This window comes from Microtus pennsylvanicus, chromosome 2 (assembly GCF_037038515.1).
Source record: "Microtus pennsylvanicus isolate mMicPen1 chromosome 2, mMicPen1.hap1, whole genome shotgun sequence".
NCBI lineage: Eukaryota > Metazoa > Chordata > Mammalia > Rodentia > Cricetidae > Microtus > Microtus pennsylvanicus.
The window spans coordinates 140570040-140596967 of NC_134580.1; the positions used below are offsets into that span (position 1 = coordinate 140570040).

The window sequence follows — 26928 nt, forward strand, 5'->3', positions numbered from 1 at the left end:
TTTCTGCACCTTTAGCTTCCCTCTGTGTGGTGAGCCTCAGGATGGCAAACATTTCCCTGGTATTTCGTCAGTGTGAGTGCTTCCTGACAGCTCTTCTTATGGACGCAGGCCTCTCTTAGACACTTTTCCAGCTGAGGTAGTGTTCACGGTGAAGCCTCATGGCTGCCAGGGCCTCAGCCCCTGAAACAAAGGAAACCCCACACGGGACCACTTGAGAATATTATCATACACCTACCCTGGATCTTAGGGGCTGCCTTCACTCAATCAGTTAGCTTCCGCACCCCCCCCTCTGTTTTTGTCTCTCTTGTGTGTGTGTGTGTGTGTGTGTGTGTGTGTGTGTGTGTGTGTATGCACACGTGTGCATGTTCGTATGGGCAGATATGTGTTTGCATGTTCGTGTGGGCAGATATGTGCTTGTATGCTCATGTGGGCAGATATGTGTTCATGTGACGGGAAGATATGTTGCTTGCCTTCCCAGCTGCTCTACACTTTATTTTTGAGCCAAGGTCTCTCACTGAACCTGGAGCTCACTGTCTTGGCTGTGCTGGTGGAGCGTGAGCTCTAGGGTCCTCTGGTCTCCGCTTCTCTGATGCTGGGCTTGCAGGTGCACACTTTCGGGTTTTACATGGGTTCTAGGGATCCAAACCCAGGTCTTCAGACTTGCATGCAAGCCCTGTACCAGATGAGTTACCTCCCTGGCCCTCTGTTCTTTAATTTTTAAAATTTAAATTCCCTACTTTAAAATATAATTTCCAAACTGATATTTGAAACTTTTATCCACCCCCAATACCCAGCACTCTTCTAAAAAAGCATTCTCAACCATGGGCAGGTGACTCCATGCTTCAGGCTGTCCCGTGTCCTGTGTAGTATCTAGCAGCACCCTTGGTGTCTGACCACTAGAGCCACCCATCCCCAAACCGTGACAACCTCCAGACACTGCCAGGTGTCCCCCCAAAGGCATTCCCATCCCCAGCAAGTGTCACCAGCCACCTGCCGAGTTGTCATGCTGTTCAAGCCTTCAGTGTGTGGTTCTCCCTCCTCTCCCGTGTTTTTTACACCGTGGGCCAAGGCTTGGTACATAATGAGCTTCTCCCTAACCTCTGCTTTACACTTCTTCAACTAGGAGAAGCTGTCAGGCTGGGGGCGGGGAAGTGGCGGGGCAGGGGGCATTTGTAATCCTGGAACTAAGGAGGCTGAGGCAGGAGCATCACAAACTGAAGGCCAGCATAGTCCTACTCAGAGAGAACTCAGAGAGATTGTGACTGACCCACAAAATGAGCAGCAACCGGTGAGGTTCAGCAGCCATTGTAATCCCACAGTCTGCAGAGGAGTCCATGGAACATTAGCTCTTGGGAGCTGGGGCTCCATCTGCCTTTTCTCCCTCTGGATTCCAGGGAATTTGGTCCCGGGAGCGCACAGTGGGAGTTCTGTGGTGGAAACACATAGTGGGAGTTCTGTCCTGGGAGCACATAGTGGGAGTTCTGTCCTGGGAGCACATAGTGGGAGTTCTGTCCTGGGAGCACATAGTGGGAGTTCTGTCCTGGGAGCACATAGTGGGAGTTCTGTCCTGGGAGCACATAGTGGGAGTTCTGTCCTGGGAGCACATAGTGGGAGTTCTGTCCTGGGAACACATAGTGGGAGTTCTGTCCTGGGAGAACATAGTGGGAGTTCTGTCCTGGGAGCACATAGTAGGAATTCTGTGGTGGCTACATGATGACTTATTCATACCTCAACTTCTAATTTCTGCTTCTCTCTGGTTCTCGTTTTGGTTTTTGGTTTTCACTCTTTCACTTTGCTTATTTTGGAGTGTGTGTATATATTATGCAAGGGTGTGTGAGAGAGAGCATGCGTGTGCGCATGCATGGAGGCTAGAATTCAGCCTCAGTTGTCCTTTGGACTGTCGGCCTTATTTTTGAAGCACGGTCTCTCACTGGGACCTGGAGCTTGCTGGTTAGCCTAGGCTGGCTGATCAGTGAGCCCCAGAAAGCTGCCATCTCCCCAGCACTTGAGACTACAAGTACAAACCACCGTGCCTGGCTTACGTGGGTCCTGGGAATTAACAAGAACTCACACGCTTGCATGGAAGCATTTTCTGACTGAACCATCTTCCCACCCCACCCTAACTCCCTACCAGAAGTTCCCAAACCCCAGAAATTGTTCAGCCCACATTTGTGTCTGAGCTAAAATGATTTTGCAAAGTTGGGAGTCTATTCGCCTAAGCCCCTGGCCTGGTTCACACCATGGCATAGTCTCTGGAGCCTGGCCTTTCTCTAGCAGGTTCCACCTGGCCCAGGGGACATCCCCAAAGCTGGTTTCAGTTCCAATAGCACTGAGAAATGCTGCTCTATTAAATCACTAGAATGAAGTATGAAGAGGTGTGGGGTGCAGGATACAGAGGCCAGTACGCCCCCCAAGACTCAGCCACACACTTTAAAGTGAGCTGGTCCCGCAGTGGCAATGCCACTTGTATCTCTGAGGCCACTTTGACAGAATGGGTCTCCTCTTAACCCATACTGCTCTAATCTGAGGCCTGATCTTAGAGACAGACCAACTTTAGGGGCTTTGACCCAGCTTTGCCTGTCAGCACCTGAGGGGACTTTCTTCTGCAGCTGGGTTCTCAGTGCTGTCTCTCTAGAGGACAGAGAAGTGAGGCTGTGACTCTACCACATTCTGTCCTCAGAATTTTGCCAACAGTCAACCACGACGCCCTCACCAGAGCCCTCGGCAAAGGCTACCAGCCGGCTTTCTATGTCACTATTTGACCACTGAGGAAATCGAGGTCTCTGAGACAAGCAGCGCTGGAAAGCAGTAGATCTGGGGAGGAAAACAGGCACCCAGGGAGCTTGCCACAGGCTCTGGCGGACTCTGTGCCTCAGCTGCTCAGGAGAGTGTGACAAAGGGAGGTGCAGATCAGTCATTGTCACCTGTAAACACTGGGGGTTGGGAAGATGATGGCTTGGTCAGTAAAATGCTCACCATGCAAGCAGAGGAACTGACTTCCGTCCTGGAACCCACATAAAAATCAGGCATGGTGACTCACAGATGTGATCCCAGTGCCGAGGACGTAGAGACAGGAGGACCCTAAGTCTCAGTAGCCAGGGTAAATTTTATTAACAGTCTCAGAGTTTCACGGTGTGATCAAATATCCCACAGCATCCCTCCTCCTTTTAAAATACATATTTTTAAAATTTTCTGAACCCTCATAAAATAATTGATGCGGACCACAAACATTTGGGAGTTTCTTAGAGCCCAGGTTCATCAATAGAGCCCAGGTTGGTGGCTGTGGGATGTTGCCATTGAATGTGCAGGTCACTGCGAGTTTGGGGTCAGGTGATGGCATGGGAGTGTGCTGTGAATAAGACCCTTTCTCAATAGCACTGTGCAAACTTATTATACTGTTTGAAATCAGGCGCCCAAGGAATTACATTTGGGGGAATCACTCCTGGAGAAGCACGTGACTGTGCACTAGGAAGCTGTTTCCAATCATAAGGGAATTTATTCTAACTAACCACCTGGGAAACTTGGGGGCCTAGCCCAAGTATTGGGCTGCAGGAGTATTGGGCTGCTGGCAGCCGTAGCTGGAATACTACATAGCAATGAAAGAACCAATTAGACAGTTGCATTGTGACCTAGAATGAACACTGAGGTGTTTTGTTTGTTTGGTTGGTGGGTTGGTATTGTTTGAGTTTAGTTTGGGTCAGTTTTTTGAGACAGGGTTTCTCGGTGTAGCTCTGACTGTCCTGTCACTCTGTAGATCAGGCTGGCCTCAAACTCAAGAGATCTGCCTGTCTCTGCCTCCAGACCCTGGGATTAAAGGTGTGAGCCACCACCTCCTGACTAGCACCAAAGTATTTAATAGACGAGATGAAAAAAAAAAGAGTGCAGGGAAATGTAAGATTAAATAGCATGGATAAAATGTATTCCTACTAGGGGCATATCTATAATCCCAGTGCTCAGATGCCTGAGGCAGCAGGAAGTCCTAAGTTCCATCCCCGGCACTGAGTGAACCAGGCATGGTGGCGCATGCCTGTTTTCCTAGCACTTGGGAGGTAACGGTGAGGTCGTCCTGGGCTACATGAGATGAGGGGGAAGACCTGAGGTGGGGTGGGGTAGGGGCAAACAATTCCTAGCTAATCAAGTAGAGGCCTGGGTCTCTGTCGTCTATGCGTGCTGTGTCCACACTCTGGATATGCAGGATCCCAACAGAGCTGGGATAGCAGAGCCCTCTCTGGACTGTCACTGTGAGAGGAGGGGGTCCTTGTAGGTAGGATCTGCCACCACATTCCCCTATGCTGTCCCTGGTACCCTCTCCCTGTTGCAGCTCTGGGCATGCCTGTTTCATCCCATTTCTCTTGCTCAGAACCACCCCAGGAACGACAGCCAGGCAGAAGTCTTAATGGAAGTGGCATCTCGAGTCATCTGGACCATTGCTGCCTCCTAGAGTGGTGGGGGGGGGGGGGGTAGCATCTACTGCTCAATCTTCCGCACTTGCCCTCCAGATAGAGAGCCGGAGTGGGTGGGTGGTTGATGTTAATCAAGGCAGTGTCTGGGGAGGTGATAAAAGCTGTGACCAGCACAAATAAAAGCTGTGACCCGGGCAGTTTGGCACATTTAACAAGCACACAATAAATACTGACTGGATGGGTGCCTTTATTCACAGAGTTCATTCATTTATCATGCCGCAAATATTTATGAAAACCACTACTAAAATCCCCGTAGGAGGTTTGAGGACTAGCAGGGGGACCTTTTAACTAGACAAAATCCCTGCTATTAAAAAGCTTACATTGTGTGGTGGGGGAGACGGATGGAAATTAAATACTCTCTCTCTCTCTCTCTCTCTCTCTCTCTCTCTCTCTCTCTCTCACACACACACACACACACATACACACACACACACACACACCACGTAGCTAGTGGAATTTAAAAGATGGGGATGGAGCCCCACTCAGGACAAACATAAGAGAGGTGAGGCCTTTGAAAGTGAACTACAGGGAATGGCATTGCAGACAGGGGAACAGCACATGCAAAGCCTCTTATGAGAGGGAGCACGGCAAGACCTGACAAGGAGATACTCAAGTAAGGTTGGTTCAAAGGTTTACTCAAGGCAAGAACAACAGGAAACAACCTGAGGTCATGCAAGGACAGCGAAGGGGGCTCAGATCTGAGCTGTCACAGAGAACACACTGGAGGGAGGCCAGAGTGGCCCCAGGGAGATGGGTGTGGAGGCCACAGCAACATTCCGGGCCAGAGGAGGTGGTGGCCGGGAACTGATGGCCACGGACGTGAACTTGGCAGGACCTGGTTAAGGATCAGACTTGAGAGCTCCAGGAGAGGGGAGAAGACAGCTTCCTGTGTGAGCACCTGTCCCCATCACAGGGAGATGGGACCCAAGCTGACAGAGATCAGCAGGCGCTTTTGCAGTTGAAATCAAATGGGGATAAAGCAGCCAGCAAGGCTGAGTTTGGACCACAGCTGTCTACCCAGAAGCCTGTAATTGCTGTCAACAGGCTTCGATTTCAAGCCCTCCATGGACGGGGAGTGTTGGCCCTCTCCAAAACCCGCCTGGCCCATCTGTCCTCTCTCCTTCTCCCAGGGAGGGCCTCCTGTGCTCAACCAAGGTAGCCCTGTACTAGGGAAGGTGAGTGCAGAGCCACCGCCTGGGACCTTCCATCTGCTTTTGATCCTTGCCAGCCTTTGAAGTCGCCCCGCCCCCAGCCTCCAGCTGTCAGCTCTGCTCCTGGGCAGCCCTGGTTCCCCCAAAGTGCCTCAGCCCCTGGGGACCCGGGTGGTGACAAGGGTAATAAATGGAGCACCAGCAGACAGCAGCAGTCCCTCCCTCAGAAGGCCAAGAGGCAGGGCCTTCGAAAGCCTTTTCCTGCTGATTCCAGAGTTGGTTCTGAAGGTGGGGGCAGCAGAGTTCCCAAGGCAGGGAAAAGGGTTTTGTTTTGGGGTGGAATTTTGCAAATGCATTCCGCAGGCCTGCTCCCTTCCCAGCCTGTCTGTGTATAGATTGTTCCCTCACCCCTGCAAAGAGAGAAGCTGCTGCCCTGGTGCAGGCCTTTTGGGGGAGCAGCCTGGAAGGGAGGATACCAGCACACACACACACACACACACACACACACCCATAGATTGCAGGACTCAGCTTGGTCTCTTGAACTGCAGAAGAACCAGTGGTTTCTGGCAATGACTGTCTCAAGTCCTAGTGTCCCCCACTTCTTCGGTGAACCCCGTAGTCCTTGACCATGGGACACAGTGTGTTCCTGAGCCATGCTTGGAAGCGTACTCTCTGGCACATGCTTTCTCTGATTAAATCCTCAGGATAGTCTGACAGCCTAGAAGATTCTATTAGTTCTCCATCCATATAGCTGAAACTCAAGAGGCTTTGGTTGCTTGTCACATGTCATACAGCTTATAAGAGAGGTTAGCTGAGGGTTCAGCCCGTGTAGCAGATAGCAAGTCTGGGACTCTGTAGGTTAGGGAATAGATTTTATTGTAAGGTGGGACCTGGGTTCAAAGCCTCATCTATTCTGTGTGTGTGTGTGTGTGTGTGTGTGCACATGGGTGCCTGTGTTATATGTGTGCAGGTGTGCAGGTGCGTGCACCTGTGTCATGCACACACAGAGGTCAAAGAAGCATGCTAGATGCTCTGCTCTACCAGGTTCCCTCTTCCTTTTTCCTTTGAATCAGGGTCTCTCCATGAGCCTGGAAGTCGGCTGAAAGCAAATTCCAGCAATCGGCATGCCTCTGTCTCCCACAGCCCTGGGGTTACAAGCTCGCAGGACCGCACCTGGTTTTTTACATGGGTGCTGGGCTCTGAACTCAGGCCGTCCTGCTTACACAGGATGCCCCAAAGCTCAACCCATTCTCCTGCACGCTGTGGCTCGGAGTTCACACCTTGGAACCAGACTGAGAGTGAAGTGAGTCCCGGTTCTCTCGCTAAGAGGCCAGGTCACTGTGAACTTTAGTGGCGTCATCTCTGCCTGCTTCACAGGATGGCACAAGCTGACGGTAGCCAAGAGTCCTTGGCCCCAGAGTGGACACTCTTTAGGTGGAAGATGTATTAACTTCTATCTTCTTTAAAATGAGAACATAGCCAGGCGAAGCTCTTCAAATCCCTCAAGACACTGAAGAGGTCTGCCTTCCTCCTCCTCCTCCTCTGCCCCAGTAAGTCACTAACAAAACCACAGCTCATGAAACACAAACTCACCGTGCAGAACCACAGCAGAACAGGAAACACTTAGCAAGCAGGAATGACTCACGAGTTGCCAGTGCCCGGGCTTGGCTCAGACCTGAACCTGGGTTTATCACTTATTAGGAAACGTGGGGCAGGTACTTTCATCCCCCAGGGTCACTGGAAGCATTGGAGGAAACAGATCCGGGCAATTGCCTGGCGTGTGCAGGTGCTCGCCATGTAAGAGCTGTGACAGAATGTTGAGTTTTCTGACTTTACAAACTCCCAGAGCTCGTATGGAAGATCAGCCCATCTGTCTGTATGGGAAGCTGGAGCTGGAGTGGGCAGCAGGAAAGGTCAGTTGTCCATCAGAAGGATCGCGGTCTCTAACACTCCTACCGCTGAGTCTGGACATGCCACCGCTGGCTTGTTTGAACTGCTGCAGAGCTGTTGGTGTTTGAGGTGTTGCATTGCCTGGCAGGGAATCAGGCTCAGTCAATGGTGCTTATTATTCCTTTTAAATTTTCTCTTTCTTTTTCTCTTAAAATGTGTGTGTCTGCCTGTCTCTTTCTGTGTGTGCCTCTCTCTGTCTGTCTCTGTCTCTCTCTCTCTCTCTCTCTCTCTCTCTCTCTCTCTGTGTGTGTGTGTGTGTGTGTGTGTGTGTCTGTGTGTGTGTGTGTGTGTGTATGTTCTGTCAAGGAGCTTGGGTGGAGGTCAGGGGACAACCTTAAGAGTTGGTCCTCACGTCCGCCTTGTGGGAAATAGGCCTCTTGCTCACTGCTTCACACCCCAGGCTAGCTGGCACTTCTGCTGTCTCTGCCCCCAGTGGGGACATAGGAGCCCTGGGATTAGAGATATATCCAATTTTATGTGGACTCTGGAGATTTGAACTCAGGCCCTCACACTTCTGTGGCAGGTACTTTCCCCACTGTACCATCTCAGCAGCCCCTTTCTTTACTGTTTTTTACCCTGTGTTTGAATTTTAGGTCCTGAGTTGTCTAGCAGAGACTCAGCTAGCTGTCTTGATTCCTATTTTGAGCCAGTTCTCGGGAAATGAACCTGGAAAGAGCACACTTACCTTATTATAATTTATATTATTATATTTGACAAATTATACCTTGATCGATAGATTCTTTGGCAGAATATATGTGTTCCCCTAAGTCTATTGCCGTGGTTTTTATTTTAAAGTTTGTCTGGAATTGCTCCAGCTTTCCTCATGTTTATATCATGTGGGTTTTCCCAATTATTTTTTTTGCTTGGGATTTGCTATTCCATTGGTTTCTCTTGCAATGTTTCCAGGTTATCTTGCTTTGTCTTTCAAAGTGATCTCATACAAAGCATGTCAGTTTTAAAAGTCTGATTTGATAATCTCTGTTGTTACTGTTACTTTAATTGGGAGCATATGTCAAAGGACACGTGTGGAGGACAGAGGACAACTTTGTGGGTTTTCTCCACCCCTTTACATGCATCAAGGGGATTGAGCTCAGATCAGCAGGCTTGCGCTGTCAGGCAGCAGGAGACTTTACCCCCTGAGCCATCCCACCAGCCCAACCGTTGTCTTGTAACCAGAAGGTTTATTCTGTTTATATTAATACTATTATAAGAGAATGTAAATGGTTGCATTCCTTTTCATTCTTTAAGTGATTACTGTAAAAATCGTAATATGGGCCCCTGATGGCTGTTGATGTCAATAATTAGCACATGTGCCGAGACGAGCCAGGCGGAGCGTGTTTGCCCTTGTATGTCGCTGGTCATGCTTCCACATGGCATTTTGTACTGCAGGTCTGCTGATGGCAAAAGCACAACTCTTGCTTCATTTGTGTTTGATTTTCACTCTTGAGCTATATGAGTATGTGTACATATGGATGCATCCACTTGTCTGTGCACATGGGAGATCGGGGCTTGGCCTTGGTCATCTTTGTTCTTTGAGACGGGATCTCTCGCTGAACCTGGAGCTTTTTGTTTGAGCTACACTGGCTGCCAAGGAAGTCCCTGAAGTTTGCCTTGTCCCTGCACCCCCTCTTTCCAGTTACAGGCACTCTTCTTACTCCTGGCTTTATACAGGGTGCTGGAGTCTGGGCTCAGTTCCTCGTGCTCACACAGTGCTGGAGTCTGGGCTCCTCATGTTCACACAGTGCTGGAGTCTGGGCTCCTCATGTTCACACAGTGCTACAGTCTGGGCTCCTCGTGTTCACACAGTGCTACAGTCTGGGCTCAGTCCCTCATGTTCACACAGTGAGCACTCTGCCCACTAAGAAAGCTCCCAGACCCTCATCTTCATTTTTTAAAGAGTTTTCTTTTTCTTCGCCGGCATGGAATTCTATATTGAGATGCAGACCCAGTCATAAGTCTTTATTCTCTTGAGAGAATATGCTTTGATTATTCTATCATTTTTTTCTTTAAATATCTTTTATCCCTCCTGCCCTAAGTTAGGGATGAGCAACTATGCCAAGCCCAGGGATGATCAGCTCTGTGCCCTACATGGTTTTACAGAACTTCTTAATCCTTAATCCATCTCTGACAGTCTTATGTCAGTTTCCCCTAAAACACTGTGTTTTACTTCTTCCTTCTCCAGCCCTCCTGTGGCTCCCGTGACATGTATGTTAGCTCCTTTACCGTGAGTAGCCTGGGTTCTGTCCTTTGTCAAAACCTTATCCCAGTTTCCTTGAGCCGCATCTCCTGACTGGCCCTTCAGCCCACTGATCTTTTACATTGCCGCGTCCTCTCCGTGGTTCTGCTGAGCTCTGCGTTGTGTTCTCAATCTCGCTCTGAAGTTTCCACTTGACTTTTGTTGACATCATCCTTGAGTTTAAGTAGCCTCTTTTCCTCTTCAGCCTGCTCTTTCTACCTTGTTTTCCGTTGCTGGGAGGCCCTTTCTGGCTCTGATCTCTGATTCTCATGGGGTTTGTTTGGCTTTTGGTCTTGGGTTCTGACCCTTTGGTCGTATCTCTATACACATCTGGTCGTTGTTTTGTTTTTGTTTGTTTGTTTGTTGTGTTTGAAAACGATGCAGAAACTCCGGGAGATTACATCCTCCTTAGAGGAGACGCTTTTCTCCTGGCAGGCTCTGATGGCAGAGGCAATCCTTCATCCAATGTGGGATTAAGATGTGACACAGTGCAGTCTCTGTTTGTCTTGCTCTTACTCCAAGTCAGGGATCAGTGAAATCCTGGAGTATTTGTTTCATCTGTGCGTGGCGGGAGCGGTGTATGCATGCATCTATGTGCATCTGTGTGCATCTATGTGCAGAGTCCACAGAAGGACAGAGTGCTCTGCTCTGCCCCTGGCTACTGTCTTCCCTTGTGACAAGGTCTCTCACTAAACCTAGACCTAGGCTGGCACCCGCCAAGCCCTCACAACCCTGTTTCTGCGCCCCCCCCATACTGGTGAGGTGACAGATGCCCATGTAGCCACATCCAGGTGTTTTACATGGGTGCTGAAGATTTGAACTCAGGTCTTCATGGCTTATTTGGCAAACACTCTTATCTTCTAAGCTGCCTTCCCAACCCCACAAGCCTAGGGTACTGATTAAGGCTCCCCATCTTTGAAGGGTAACTCTCCTTGACTCCTTGCTAAGGAACCCCTTTCTGCTTGAATTCTCTCCTGTTCCCTCCCAGCTTTTCAGCAATTCTCCCGGAAGCAACACCATCCACAATCTCCAGCCGCTTTCTGAGCTCTCACACTGTCTACGACTTCTTCCCCTTGTGTCTGAGCTGCCCTAGTGACATTTGTCTCAACAGCCCAGTGAGACAGGAAAACATTAAGGCGTCATGTTGCTATTGCTCATGACTTGGTAGGTGTCTTGAGAGAAAAGAAGGTAAGGCTAGACTTAACTCTGACCACCTTCGCTCTCAAAGACCCTGGGTCCTCAAGCCTGGCCTTCCTTGTCTTCGGATGTCTCAAAATATTCTTCCTAGCTGGGAGATGGTGACTCACACCTTTAATCTCAGCACTCAGGAGGCAGAGGCAGGCAGATCTCTGTGAGTTCAAGGCCACCTGATCTACAGAGTGAGTTCCAAGACAGGCTCCAAAGCTACAGAGAAATCCTGTCTCAAAAAAAAAAAAACATAAAGCATTCTTCCTAGTGTTGGTTTTATTGTGATTGAGAAAGTGAGCTTGAAGTTCAAGTTATGCTCTATAGCATCAACACCGAGCTGGCTGCATGAATGTCTGTGTGTGCCTGGTGCCCACAGAGGTTAGAAGAGAGAGTTACAGCCTCTGGAACTGGAGTTACAGATGCAGGTAAAATATCCATACACATAGAATAAAATTTTAAATACACCTTTTTAATGAAGAAAACAGACCATTCCAAGTATGCAGAACTAGGGATGCAACCTATGATGCCCTGCTTCCCATCAATGGGGGGAAGTTGTCATTTTAAGCTAGGCGTATCAGCACCTTCCTGTAATCCAAGCCCTCTGGAGGTGGAAGCAGGAGGGTCAGGGTCCCCTTCAGCTCTGCAGTGCATTGTAAGCCAGCCTGGACTGTATGAGACCCTGCCCCAAAGAAAGGGGCAGAGGGAGAAAAGAGAAAGAAATCTACAACAGAATAAGAGACTAATATAAGCATCATTGACATGTTAACAAAAAAAAACCCTAAGCAACAACAACAAAGAAAAGCTATAATATTAACATTAACGCTGAACAAGAATAAAGGAAATGGATATGCGCTTCTCCCCAGCATGCCGTCGATATGAGAGATGAGAATGCTGCTTCCTGCCCATCAGTGTGTGGGGTGGAGCTCTGGGAAGGTCCAAGCATGTTCATCAGACTGCCCCTCTCTGCTTAGAAGCAATTCTTCATTTCAGAGCTGCCTGGCTCCGTGGCTGTGACGGGGAGGTGAGGCTGACCACGTAGCAGTGTGTCGCAGACCAGGTGCCTCATCTCCTTGGGGACCAAGCCTTCCAGCACCAGCCTTTCTGGAGAATGCCTTGTATGGAAACCACAACACAAATATAACATCAGGCTGTGAAACTGGAAGCCTGTGTGTGGCTGGTGGGAGTCTTAAAAAGCGTGGGAATTATAAGGAACAGGCTGTTAATGTTTGATCAACATTAACATGTCAGTTAATGTTCAATACACATGGAAATCTTGCTCCATGTGTGGGGTGTGTGTGTGTGTGTGTGTGTGTGTGTGTGTGTGTGCGCGCAGTTCAAGGATACATGGATCCAGGGCTGAGAGATGGCTCAGTCAGTAAAGCTCTTGCCTCACAAGCATGAGGACTTGAGTTCAAACCCTAGAACCCACCCTGGCATTGCACAGTTGTGATCCCATCACTAGAAAGGTGGGGCTCACTGGCCAACCAACCAGCCTAGGTGACAAGCCAAAGTCTCAGGCCAAGAAGACCCTGTCTCAAACCCATTCAAGATTCTCTCCTGATACTACACACACTCATACAAAAGACAGGTATATGCAAATTATAGATAGATAGATGTAGATAGATAGATAGGTGTAGAGAGAGAGAGAGAGAGAGAGAGAGAGAGAGAGAGAGAGAGAGAGAGAGAGATAGGTCTTAAATGAATAGCCAGATGAGCATTGCAGTATCGTCTGGAATGGGTGAGAGATGGTAGCTACCTGGATGCCCCCACCAGCGAAGTGCACTTGTGGCTACGAGCGAGGCTTCCACCTAGCAATGCATGTGTTTGAAAGTCATATTACAGATTGAAAATAAAAGTCTAACAATCAGGACTGGAGAGATGGCTCGGGCGGTTAAGAGCACTTCACTGTTCTTCCAGAGATCCTGAGTTCAATTCCCAGTAACCACAGGGTGGCTCACAGCCATCTGTAATGGATTCCTTGTGGTGTGCATGAAGACAGAGCACTCATGAACATAAAATACATGAATAAATAAATCTTCGGACAAAAAGCCTAACAAGCATGTAAATTAGAGCAGGTGCCATCCATAAGACGGCATAATGATTATATTTACATATGCTCTATAACGACCACATTTACATATTTGATACACTAGAGATTAGAGTCATTGTCTAGAGTCCAGTGGGAAATGAAGCAAGAGGGGAAAGAGTATAGATGTGTTCCTTTTGTTTTTTAAATTGACACAGGATTTTGTGTAGCACAAGCTGTCCTCGAGCTCACTGTGTGTGTGTGTGTGTGTGTGTGTGTGTGTGTGTGTGTGTGTGTACACTGTGTGCACACGCCATGCCCAACTTTTTACGTGGTGCTGGGATTTGAATTCGGGTCCTCATGCACAGGAGGCAGTTTACCTTTCCAGCTTCCTGTTTCTCCCCTTCCCTTTCCCCCTTCTTCCCTTCAGCAGGTGCTAATGGGGTAACAGGATAACAGGATACTGTGGGGTCCTGTGGGGAAAACAGAATTGATTTCCAAGCGACTGACAGCTTAGGTGGGAGAGCACATAAAATCCACCAAAGCTTTAATCACTTCCATTCTGTCCCATAGCAGAGACTCCAGCATGAAAACCCAGCGGAGTGTAAAGTCAGTAAGGGCCATTCGGATATGAGGAAGCTCTTAGGAGTGCCAGCAGGGCTATGTAAATTCCCCAAGTCATGTGACAGAGACTGGATGTGTCTCTCTGCTGTCTGTTCTGAAAATATATATTCCCAGACTCTCCAGTGCAAACGATTGTGGGGACCGAAAAGAAGAGTAAATAAGAAAAGAAGGGGGCCGAGGGGATGGGATGAGAATCAAACATGGTATGGCCAGTGGCAAACGCCAGTCCTGTGTCTTGACCAGCAAAGCCATGGGGCTATTCCCTCATTTCCAAGAGAAGGCAAGCGCCTAGGTTGTCATGCAGTGTTGTCTTGTTAAGCCCTTCCAACTATTTGTACAAGTTTTAAGTACCAGTAAGAAAGCAATCCGTGCCATTTTAAAACTGGGCTTGGCAGTTTAGCTGCCCCGATTTCTGATAGCCATGCTCAGCGAGATGACATCTAGGGACCAAGGCTTTTACATCATCTGTCTTTTAAAATTGTTATCCCCTGGCCCCCTGGAAAAGGAAGGGAATAGTGGAGGGGGGGTTCTGCGTAAATTTCTGTCACCTACAATCAGGTAACAGGTTCAAAGTCTTGCTGCAGAGGGCGCAATCCACCACGCAGGGCTGAAGGAAGCAGCCACCCAAACCTCCACCCTGCAGTGCCTGTGGCAATTTGGGAACAAGGAGTTGGATACTTAGGATTCCTGTGTATGTGGGAACAACAGGACCGATAACTATCTGTTCGTGTAAAGTCCCAAGTGCCCATTGATTTGTGTGAGAATCTCTCGCCAGTTTAAAAGCTTTATATAAAGCATTTTGGGCTGAGGGGCATGGTTCTGTGGGTAGGGTGCCTGTTGGAAGAGCACAAGGACCTGAGTTCAAATCCCCCTCACCCACATCAAAAGCTGGGCACCGTGGTCCACAGCTATAACTCCAATACCTGGGGGAGGAGGCTGGAGGAGGATCTGGGGGTTTATTGTCCAGCTGGACTAGCCATATAGTCAGCTGTAGACTCAGTGAGATGCTGTCCGGAGAAATTAAGGTAGAGACATGACTGAGGGAAAGACATCCCAACATCAATCTATACCTCCTACATGCACTTGTTTGGGTGAATATACCCTCACACGCAAGTGTGCACATACACACATCTACCACACACTTTCAAAAACTTGCCTCCGGCACACAAAACTGGATAGTAAACTAATAGAACAATCGTGTAGCCACAGCCTTGCTTGCAGACTAAATCACAGTTGACAGACTTTTGTTGTGGAATATTATTTTAACTGGGCAAAGATGTGTTACGTTTGTTTATGCTGTGAAATATTAAAGCTGTGTTACATTTGTTTACACCCCCCCCCCCGTTTGTTTAACAATGTAAGAATGTGTGTTTCATTTGTTGCACCTTGCCTGCCTAAGGCACCTGATTGGTCTAATAAAGAGCTAAATGGCCAATTAGCTAGGCAGGGCTGGGAGGCACAGAGAATAAACAGGAGGAGGGATCTAGAGAAGGGGAAGAAGAGGATGAGGGGAGAGGAGAGGGACACACCTGGGACAAGAAGCCTGGTGGCTGCCAGCCAAACACAAGAAGCAGTGAAAGTAAGATATATAGAAGGAAAGAAAAGTGGAAAAACCCCAAGGCAAAAGGTAGCTAAACAGGTTAGTTTACGTTAAGAGAGCTATCCAGAAACAGCCTAAGCCAGAAACATTCAGAACTAGTAAGAAGTCTCCATGTCATGATCTGGGAGCTGGTTAATGACCCAAAAGAAAAAGCCTGGTACAAACTTTTCTCTTCCAGACATTAAATATCTTCACCTTTGGGGAGCCACCCACAGTCTTTGTCTGGACTCTTCCCTGAGGTTGTAGTGTAATAGTAACCATGGTCGTGACAGTAGGTTATGATGTGTTGGAATTTTGCTCGTGGACACTGACATTTTGGTTTTCTATCGTATTCAATTGTTGGGGAATGGTATTCTTTTGGCTTTTTTTAACCCTTTAAAAATGTAACGACCTGGACCTGGGGGCATGACTCAATAGTAGAGCCCTTGCCTTATATTGCAAGGCCCTGGGTCCAATCTCTATCGCTGCAAAGAAAGAAACAGGAAAAAAATGAGAGCTAGTATTAGTTCACAGGTTGGAGTAGGAGACAGGCTGAGTTGGCCTGGGGTCGAGGTTATTGTTCAGGGAAAAACCCTGAACTGGCGTAACAAGTCATGCTGATCCAGCTGAACTCCCAGGGTCTACTTCCCAGCTTAGAGCCCTAGCTAGCTAGTCCTTTCCTCCTGAGATCACGGTCTATCATTCCCATCCACAGTACTGGTTTTTGTTTGTTTGCTTGATTGGTTTTAGATCTTTAAAAATATGTGCATTTGTATGTACTGGTGTTTAAGAGGCTGGAGACAGTCAGATCCTAGAACTGATTGTTGGTCCAAGACCTACTGATGTGGTGTTTAGCACGAAGCCTGGGTCCTCAACAAGAGCAGTACACCCTCCCAACCCCTCAACAAGAGCAGTACACCCTCCCAACCCCTCAACAAGAGCAGTACACCCTGCCAACCCCTCCACAGGAGAGGTACACCCTGCCAACCCCTCAATGAGAGCGGTACACCCTGCCAACCCCTCAACGAGAGCGGTACACCCTGCCAACCCCTGAGCCTTCTCTCCAGCCACGCTGTTCCCCTTTGATCTCATGTATCTTAACAGTGTACAACCCTGTGACGTGTCAAAATCTAGAGCAATTCCAGCCTCCTCAGGGCTTGCTGTCTTGGAAGGGTAGCTGCTCTGGGCTATCGGGCACACCACCTAGAGGCGCTCAAGCCCTAGGGAGGAACCCACGCAAGTGCCTGCTCTCCAGCCCTCTCTTGACTTTTCGTTTTGCAGCCGCATCTCACAAAGTGGCCCAGACTGGCCTTGAACTCGCTCTGTAGCCCAGGCTGGTAATGAACATGGGATTCTTCTACCTGGGCATCCCACGTAGCTGGGACTACAGAGCTGTGATGCCAGGGCCCATCCTAGAGGCACTTGTGAAATACTGTGACTGTCCTCTGTGTCCTCCACCTGTGTGAACAGCACACTGCCCACTTTTCTACCGTAGCCACAGCTAACTCCAAGTGCCCTCCCCAGCCCCTCTAGTCTCTGAAAGTTAAAATACCAGTCCTTTCCTCCCCTGTCCTCCCTTCCTCCCCTGGGATGTCTCCCCAGTCCGAGGGCAATCCAGAACAAAGACCAAAACACAATACTTCTAATGGGAAAACTCAGAGCGCGGGAGGGGGCGTTTTCATGGAATGGGGATGCACTCCAGGGGCAAGCACTTCATTTCCATTTTGACAAAAGGTTGTGAATTTGTATAATATGGAATCTATTAGATTGTTGGGAATAGGAAATTAGCTTTTAATATTTACATTCTTATGGAAAGAAAGATGATTCATTAGCGAAAATGCATAATTCTGAATAAATCCCATTCCCCTTTGTCTCCACTCAGGTACAAGGCAATGTTAGAAGTGGTGATCTCACCCAGCCTCGCAGCAAGCAGTGACTGCAAGGAATCCCTGACGTGGAGCGAAGGCAACGCTGCCCTGGGGGCTCTGAGTGACAGAGAAGGTAGGCCTCTGCAGAAACTTGACTGGGCAAGTTCAAAGGGCCTTGCTCATTTGTGACAGATGGAGGTCCCCATGGTACCATTCCCAGAACCTGACACTCACACTGATGGTTCTAGAACAGAAGTTGAGTGTACATGGATCACAGTCTTGTCCGTCATTCAAGCGACAGGTATACGTGGTCATGTTCTAAGCTGCCCTTCTTGGTCTCTCGTTCCAAGAAATCCTGACATTTGCTATGAAGGATAGTCGCCTTGGGTGCATTCCTAGCCCTACCTAAGGCATGACCTGTTGGGTCTCTGCCTCGGTTCCCCAGATCCCTCCTGCCATCACCTCCTCCTGGCAGGTGTCGAGTTCACAGGATTCTGTGCCCAAGACGAGAAGCTGTCTGCCTGTTGCTTTCAGGTTGGGTTGAAGTCAAGGAAGCAGAAGACAGTTAAAGCTGTTTAGAAAATTATTGGCAAACGATGCTGCCAGACTAGTTTTCTCCAGAACAATCTGAGCTATTGTTTGCTCTGCTGGGATTGTCAGCCTTCCTGGTAGAGCCTGGGGTGAGCAGAGGCATTCAGCCATCATGCTGAAGCATTAGACTTAACCCTGTCTCCGGCTGTATGCCCGGAGATTCGCCACCAGCCCTGTCCTCAGACCCCCCCACACACACACACACAGCTTGTTCTCTTTCCTGGGCTCTGGGTGATGTCAGATCATGGGACAGGAACGCTACAGGACTGTCACAAATAACCAAAAGGTCATGCGTCCAATGAAAATCTCAGGGAACTTTTGGAGAACGAATCCAGGCTTCCCTGAGTAATTGACAATGAATGGCATTGCCCTTGCATGCTGGTTATGACGTTAGACAACCCTGTTCAAAATCTCACCACAAAGGTGTGGGCTCGGAGACCGGGCAGGGGTGGGGGAGGGAGGTACCCGCAATTCTCCTGGTATCTACAAGCATCTGTGAAAGCGACCGTCTTCGAGGGGGTCAGAGACCTTCATTGTATTCTCTCTGTTGTTAGAGGCCCAGGCAGTTCCCCACTGTGTCTCCAAGTCAGCATGGGAAGGGTCTGAGCTGTGCGCGTGGGGCATCCAGGACTGACTCCTGGGCCAGCAACTCCCCAGCCAAGCAATCTTTCTGAGTCTCAGTTCCCACCCCTGTTGAATGGGCTGTGATAATGACCTACTCTGTAGAGTGCCACACAGGGGATTAAATGGGGTTCTGGTGTGTGGCAGCCTGGCCCACTGGGGGGGGGGGGGTGTCATAGTAAATGATTAACTAGACCATTGTCTCTCTCTGAGTTGGGTGACCACAGGGATCAGAGGCAGGGTGGTAGTCTGGCTCTAGGCCACTCCTTTGTTCTGTCTTCACTGTGTACTGTGCACAGTCGATTAAAGTGGAAGAAGTGCCCCTCAAGATCTGCTTTCCCTTGAGGTGCTGAGTCCTTCAGCCCACCTTCCCACCTCGTGGGAGTAAAGGGGCAGACGTCCCTTAGAGAAGTCCCTGCCCCCTCCCTTCATCTTTAGTGTTCCTGAGAATTGACCCTGTGGCAGACTCTTCCTCATCTCTGGTTCCAAGAAATGCTGGCATCGCCTCAGAACAGGGTCATTTGGGGGGTGCATCCCCAACCCAGTCCTGTGAATATGGCTTCCACCTCCCCGACTTCTCTTTCGCTACCTCAGAAAACACATGGATGTCATTTTGAACTGGGGGCTCAGGGTGTGGCTCAGTGCTGGAGCTCCTGACTCAGAGTGGAGGGCTGGGAGCATAGCTCAGCAGGAAAGCTTAGAGTCCACCAGTGATAACTCTTCGTTCCCACATGTACATTTAAAAGTCCTTCTCTTTAGTATATAGCTCAGCACCTGGCGTGTAGAAGACCTTCAGAATTATGGATGGATGGTGACTAGGTGCATGGATGGATAAATAGGTGGGGGGCTGGATGGGGGGTTAGAGAGATGGACAGATAGCTAGGTGGGTGGGTAGATGGGAGGATGGGTGAGTGCTTGGATGGTTGGGTAGATCCATGGGTGAGTGCTTGGGTAGATATACGTATGTGTGATTGGGGAGATGGATGAGTGGTTGAGTGGATGGGTGAGTGGCTGTGTGTTTTGAAACATGGATGCAGACAGTGGTCTTGAGGGATGAGCTAATTTCAAGTCAATATTAGCTTTGAACCACAAGTAAAGTTTTCTTAACTTCCCTCTGCCCAGTTGCTTGCCTCCCTAAGATTTAGGTCATAGCAACCTCCTCTTGGATTCTGTTCTAGTTTCATCTCTCTTGCTCCATTAAAACACTCTGACCGAAGTGACTTAGAGGAGGAAAGAGCTTAATTGTCTTATACTTCTGGGCCATAATCCACCATTGACGGAAGTCAGGGCAGTAACTGGAAGCAGAAAGCAAGGAATTTCTCGCTACCTGTGCTTTTAACTAACCAACCTCGCCAACACCATCATCCCTTTGAGCTGTCTATAGTCCTTATATGTATCAATACTCATTCTGAATGATGGGTTCTGGTTGTAAAAGAAGCTAGGCCCTTGCAGGCATCTCCTCTGTTTTTGTCCAACCACACATGCATGCTGTCGGCTAGCTTTTTTATACATCCCGGGACCACATATTTAGGGAGGGTGACATCCATAGTGAGTTGGGCCCTCCTGCATCCATTAATAAAGACAAGCTCCCATAGACATTCCCACAGGCCCGCCTAGGCGTTCCCTTGGTGTCAGGTGAGGCTCTTCTCTCAGTTGACTCCAGGCTATCCAAACTGGAAATGAAAGATAACTAAGGACCTCTTGACCTTGCCAACTTGGCCCACAAATACATCACTTTTAAACCATAAGCTTTCCATCCTTTGTCCCCAGGACCTTTCGTTAATGTTACATTATAAAAGACCTACAGCTTTAAGAGCCCCAGTCTTTGCATTTTCCAACACTTTAGAAGTCCAAGGTCTCTTTTAAAATCCAAAGTCTCTTACAAGTTGCAAGCTTTCTTATTCCAAAAGAAAGAACCAAGGCGGGGCGTCTGCATAATCAGATCAAAGCAGAACTAAAATCCGACAATGTGGACCCAAGCTCTGTATCTCCGTGTCTGCCATCTGGAGCTCATTGGTGATCTAGGCTCCCAAGAGCTCGGGCAGCCCCCACTTCCACGGCTCTGCCATCTGCAGCACACATAGCCTGTCTCAAAGCCTGAGGTCGGGTCCTTGCCACCCTTGTCTCTGTCCTTGGTAGACATCCCACACCCCAGCATCTCCAAAATCCTGAATCAGCATCTCCAGTGGAGCTGAGGCCACACCTTTGCCAATGGCCTCTCTTCTAGAACACAGTGCCAGGCCTCAGCTGCACTCCGTGACCCCTTTGATCATGTAGCTTCCATGCCTTCAAAACTGGTACCACATGGGAGATCATACATTTTCAAGTTCGGGTGCCACTTGAACATCAGCTTCTAGGTGCGGCCATGAGGAAATAACTTTCCATTGTCCCGGTGACGCACAGAGAAAACTTTACCTCAGTAAGCTGCTCTCTTTTTAATCATGGCTGATTCTTCAACACCAACTGACCAGCAAGCATGGGTGTTTAATTTAAAATATCACACAAATGGCTCAGATAGAGACCTTGCTTCCCTCTGAAACCTCACAAGCCAGGCCTCCACTGTCCACACCTCTCACTGTGGTCTTAGTGTCCAGACTCCCACAAAACATCCCATTAATCTCCGAACACTCATCTCTTTCCCCCAGCGTCAATTCCAAAGTCCTCCCTAGTCCTCCGATAGAACACTCCAAAGGCACAGATCCCACACGCTTGGGTGTGTCCCAGCAACCTCCCGCTGCTGGCTTCTGCGTCCACCATTCCGTGACTAGGATAAAATCGCTCTAACCAAAAGCAGTTAGTGGGGAGGGGGAGGGCTTGTTTGGCTTACACTTCCAGGTGATAGTCCATTACCGAGGGACATCAGGGCAAGAACTTGAAGCAGAAGCCATGGCGAAACACTGCTCGGTGACTCACTCCCTGGCTCGCTCCTGGGCTCATGCTTGGCTGACCTTGTTAATACAGCCAGGGATCATTTGCTTAGGGACCGGGCCACTCATGGCGGCTGTTTCCTCCTACATCAATTAATAATCAACACACACACACACACACCGTGCGCAGACATTTCTGCAAGCCGATCTGATCTAGGCAGTTCCTGAATCAAGGCTTGTCTCTCGGTTAATTGTCAAGATAACAGTTAATGCTAACAGATTCTCTCAGGGATAAAATGAACAGCACTTAGGTGGGCCCAGTGCTCACGGCTTACAGTAGCCACTGGGCACTGGGTAAGCCCATCTCGTTCTTCCTTCCTTCCTACTCAGGCGATAGTTGGATCTGAATTATATCCTGCTTTCTGAGAGGAAGGGGTAAAGGTTCTGAATACCAAGACACCAAAGGAAAGATTCCTCTTTGAAAGTGTAGGTGCTTCTCTGCAAAGTTTCAGCCATAATCTCATCAAGTGAACCCGCCCCCAGGAGCAGGCACCCGACTCTCTGACTTCCTGCCCACTCCTGTCTCGGACTGAGTTTTTCGGTTTTATTCTGGCCAGCTCCAGTCTGAAGCTAGTGAGCTGGGTGCTGACCCAAGAAACACAATCTACTTTCTGCTCCTTCTCTGTGCTTTCGAGCAGCTTCCCACTGTGGGTTCTGAGGATGCTCCAGATCCCACTCTAGGAATGTAGATTCTGCCATGGCTCACAGTGAGCCTCTGCCTTACACACTCCCTCTATAGCCCATGTCTGCCCTGTGTTCTGGTTGCCTCTTGCTCTGCCTACTGCTACTAATTTTTCTTTAGAAAAAAAGAAAAGCAACAACCTAGAAATGAATTCCCTTTAAGAGAACAACTCGAACCAGCTTTAGAAAAATTTGACTGCTATTGCCTCGTTACGCTCTTAATATGCATTAAAATTAACTTGCGATGGTTTCCGCAGAGGAGCACATATTTTCAACTCTCTCAATTATACTCTGAGACATGTTTCCCATCTACCTCTGCTCTCAGCAACACCACGGCAAGGGCCAAAAGAAGTATTAGCTTGCCAAAGCGCCCCCGTGAGAAGAGACCGAGGCACACTTCTGGACTCTTAACAGTGCTCTTCTGGGTTGGGAGTGGTGTCAGTCACACACTTGGGGAAGATGAGAGGATGCACTGGATGACACACACATACTTGCCTCAAGATATTGTACTGGCATCAGAAGCCATCTTGAGTCACTGAAGACCAGCTAAGAGTCAGCCCAGGGACTCAGTAAGGCTGTGTGCCAGTCGTAACTGCTTTCAGAGTCATTAGCTTGGTAACATCTCTGTGAGGATGTAAAGGCATGCCGATACCCAATGAGCTCTCAGAAGAGAATGGTTGCCAGGGGACGGGGCAGGGAAGTGAAAAGATAAGAATATCTGGGGCTGGTATTTGGTAGCCTGGGTTTCCTCCGCAGGTCCCAACTGTAGTTCCATGTTTCAGATGAGAAAAGTGAGCCTCCACAAGAATGATGGACGCAGTGACCCTCTGTCAGGGTGCACAGAGCCAAGGTTTAATATGGAACCTGAGCTCTTAAGCCTCATCTGCTTCCTCTCCAAAGACATTAGGTCAGCCAGTTGTGAGATCTGGCTTGTAGATTTGGCTCACAGTGAGTAATAGCAGTACTTATGGAGTTCACGAATGAGCAAGTAACTGGGTGTATCCTTCACACCAACACACAGACACACACAATCGCGTACAGTGTGTTCACATGCACAATCACACAGCTGTATACACTCACATACAGGCTCTTCCTGTAGTTTCTGCTTATTAAAACTGGGCCTTGGGCTGGAGAGATGCTCAGCAGTTAAAAGCACACACCCAACCATTGCAGAGGACCAGAGTTCAGTTCCCAAGACCCAGTAAAGCCACACACTACTGCCCATTACTCCAGTTCCTGGGGGTCTGACGCCCTCTTCTGGCCCCTGCAGCTACTGCACTCACAGACTGGGGGCTCTGCTCTGTAACTGGGGCTGGCTGGCCTGGCTGCCTTCCTGCTCGATCCAGAGTCTCTGACCTTTATGGTGTCCCACTTTAGTCCCACCACTCCTAGACACAGGCCAACTATCAATGAAGTCTATCCCATCCTGTCCAGGAGGAACACAGGGAGAAACAAGGGAAGGGTAGGGGAGTCTGCCCCACCTTCTCAATCCCTAGAGTGTCCTATGATGGCAAGTTTAAATGTAATACAGGAGGCAAGAGGTTAAAAACTATTTTTCAAAAGAATAGTCTGCAAGAGAAAAAGCACTCTGCATTCCCAAGTGCCCATCCCTGACCCCACTCTCTGGCTGGGTGGACGGCATATGTGAGGAGCAGGGAGAAGGGAGGCCTGGCCATGTCCAGGGGGGAAAGGCAGGTGGCTGGAGGGGTCAGGAAGGGGGTGGAGGTGAGGAAGCCGGAAGCCTGAACAAAGCCACCATGCCAATCACTCCTTAGCAACAGAAGACACTCATTTCAAATGCCTGGAACAATAAGTTAACGGGAGCCCACAGGAATATTGTTTCTGCGGGTTCCGTTTTTGTAAGTATTTGCTTATTTATTAATGAAAACATTAACAGCGTTTAATTCAATGCTTTCTGAATTTGCTCTGCACACTTGAGCTTTTACCAACAGTGAGAGTGGCTGCTGCAGAGATAAGTGGTTCTTGGTCCTGGAAGAGGAGAAAGGGGACCATGTTGAGCCTGCCTAGGGCAAAGACCTCAGGACCAAGAGAAGTATCAGGAGGCGCCAAATAGGTGCCAGAACTTTGCTTGACATTGAGTCAGTGCTGCTCTTTGGTTTTTAAGTGTGGTTTATAAAGAGTATATTTTACGCCATTACACCATGCATGTGCATAAACACACACATTCACACACACACACACACACACACACACACACACACACACACATAAATAGAGTCAAGCTGAACTCTGGTCATCTGACCATGATCCATACATGCTGACACTGTGTGTAGTCATGAAAACAGTTCTGTGTGTCTAAGGTCAGCTATGACTCTATGTGAAGTTCCAAGGAGGCACAGCAGAGTGTGTTTAAGGACTTGACAACAGAGATCAGGCTCATGTGACCCTGGGGTTCAGATTCAGACATGCTCAGTTTCCAGAGCTTCTGGACAGAGGGTGGGAGGAAGAGGGCCTTGCCTGCCTTGTGGTCCTATTGCCTCATGGTAAGGATTAAATGAGATCCTGTGTCTAAGTCATTACCACTAGGCCTGGCTCACCACTAACTCCTGAGGGAGTGCTTGCTGCAATCATACAGGTGGCCATCTCTTGGCTGACACAGGCTGCAAGGCTGGACCACCAGGGTTCAGATCAGAGGTCCTGGGTGAGTTTCTCAAGATTGTTCCCCACCCTGCAGCTCTTCACCTGGGGATTAAAATCACTAATGCAGAGAGAGTGATTCCCAGGAAAAGATAAAAGATGGATGTTATAAGACTATGATATGTGTGTGGGAGAAGCTTCTGGGACTACAAGTCCCAGAGTAAGGTGAGAGAGTTAGAGACTCAGAGTCAGCAGACTTGAAAAGTAACTCAGTGAATAAGTGTTATTGACTGAGATTTCTGTCCCACCCGGTCCCACAGTTGATCAGTCCCAAAGAAGCACACAGAGGTCTACATTAATTATAAACTGGTTGGCCTAGTAGCCCAGGCTTATTAACTCTTACATCTTAAATTAACCGATAATTCTTGTCTGTGTTAGCTACGTAGCTTGGTACCTTTTATCAGTAAGGCATTCTCATCTTGCTTCCTCTGCGTCTGGGTGACGACTGTAGACTGAGCCTTTCCTCTTCCCAGAATTCTCCTAGTCTGGTTTCTCCACCTATACTTCCTGCCTGGCTACTGGCCAATCAGCATTTTATTACACAAATACAAGTGACAAATCTTTACGGGGTACAAGAGGATTGTCCCACAGCAGAGTGTATCCTTTCTCCCCATCCAGAATCCATCCAGGCTACTTAAGGACATAAAGTGGTGTTATTTGAAATCCCTGGAGAACCACCCAGATCGATGACACCCTAGAAAACAGCCCTCCCAGCTAAATCTGTTATGTTTCGTCATCATCCAGTTGTTCCCTGTGGTAGCTGAACAGCAGGTGTCCAGGAATGCAATATAAGACATTTGTGTCAGAATCTCGGGACTGAGCTAAGAAGTGCCTTCCTTGGATGTGCTGGAGCAAGCCTGACTTGAACCACACCAGCTAGAGTAAGGGGGTAGGGGGAGGACAGGAAGGTGATGTCATAGGTGATGTCATCAGGTGATATCAGCCTGGGGAGATGACTCAGTCCGTAAAGTGCTTTCCATAGAAGGGTAAGGACCTGAATTTAACCCCCAGAACCTATGTAAAAATCCTGGGCATGGTGGTCTGCATCCCAGCACTGGAGAGGTAGAAACGGGAGGGTCCCTTGAAACTTGCTAGCTAGGCCACCTACTGGAGTGGGCACATCCCAGGCCAATGGGAAAGCCTGACTCAAAAAGCAAAGTGAACAGCTCCAGAGGAATGGCACCTGAGATTGTCCTCTGGTCTCTAAGTGTCCACAATTACACCTGCACAAGAAGAGGAAGGGGGAACAAGTGGAGGAAGAGGGGTATGGAAGGGAAAGACTAGGAGGAGGAGGAAGATGAGGAGGGAGAAGGAAGAAGGGGAGGGAGAGGAAAGAGGAAGAGGAGGAGGAGGAAGATGAGGAAAGGTCATATGGTTGGAGCCAGCCTGTATCTTCATCCTGCAGCTCTTGGTTGCCCCCTGTGAACCGTGACCTTCCGGCATGTACTTCCTTTCTCTTTGGCTTCTGTTTCCCCTTCTGGGCAGCATGTGGGGCATCGGCTCTACCTGATGTTCTGAGATGCTGTGTATTTTCCGTGTCTGCCTTCCTACAGTGCCTGGAGAACAGGTGCACCCAGAGAGGGGCTGTGAGCCCACTAAGAGAAGAGTGCCTGCCTCTGAGAACTTTCTATGGTAGAGAAAGTCCCCAGCAATGGCTCTCTAAGTTGCTCCCTACCCAAGTCCCTCTGAAGTCACAGTTTGAGCTGAACGTGGCCTTGGTAGCTAAACCCTCATGTGTTTCTTTCTCTCTTCAGGCATTGCCAAATCGGCCTCTCCTCAGCTCTTTGCAAAGTGAGTAGTCTGGCCATGTGCATCCCCTTTATCTTACTTCTTCCCTTCCTCTTTTTCAGAGGCTGGTATCTGTTTCCCTAATAGGAATGCTTCATGGTTGCAGCTAGATGGCCTTGCACTGATAATTTGACTGCCTGAACCTTGGCTTCCCCATCTGGGAAAGGGAACATTGAGTGGCCTGTCCCCACAAAGTAAATGAATGTGTAAATTGCTTAGAATAGGCTCTAGTGTTGTCTGCTGTTTCCTTCTTTCTGGAGGTTGCTCCTTTTTCGATTCTTTCCTTTCCCTGTTTAGCACCCTCCCCTTTTCTCTTCCACGGCCTCTGTCCCCTTCCTTTCCCTCTTCCTGCTGTTTCCTCACCCCCATTTCCTGCTTCCTATTCACTTCATCCTTTCCTTGTTCCTTTTTGCTGGCTCTATCACTCACCCAGAACTCCTCCATCCCCAAATCCATATGAACCCTAGGATGAGAGAGGAGGGAACACAGCCCTTTCTTAGGGTTTCAGGCTTATGAGGAGAGCCCTTGGATGAGAGAGGAGGGACACAGCCCTGTCTCAGGGTTCCAGGCTTGTGAG

General features: G+C 48.9%; 1 protein-coding gene across 3 annotated transcripts in view; it reads left to right on the top strand.

Annotated features, from left to right (window-relative positions):
• Window positions 1-26928, top strand: part of Eya2 (EYA transcriptional coactivator and phosphatase 2) — a 149869-nt gene that overhangs the window by 45322 nt on the left and 77619 nt on the right. Inside the window, exons 1-3 of one of the 3 annotated variants that reach the window (XM_075963102.1) lie at window positions 7404-7527; window positions 17100-17218; window positions 26318-26354. In XM_075963102.1, coding sequence (XP_075819217.1) covers window positions 7493-7527; window positions 17100-17218; window positions 26318-26354 — 191 coding nt within the window. In that variant the 5' untranslated portion in view covers window positions 7404-7492. Of the gene's footprint in view, window positions 1-7403; window positions 7528-17099; window positions 17219-26317; window positions 26355-26928 lie in introns of those variants that run through there. The other 2 variants (XM_075963101.1, XM_075963103.1) reach the window with 2 other exon arrangements.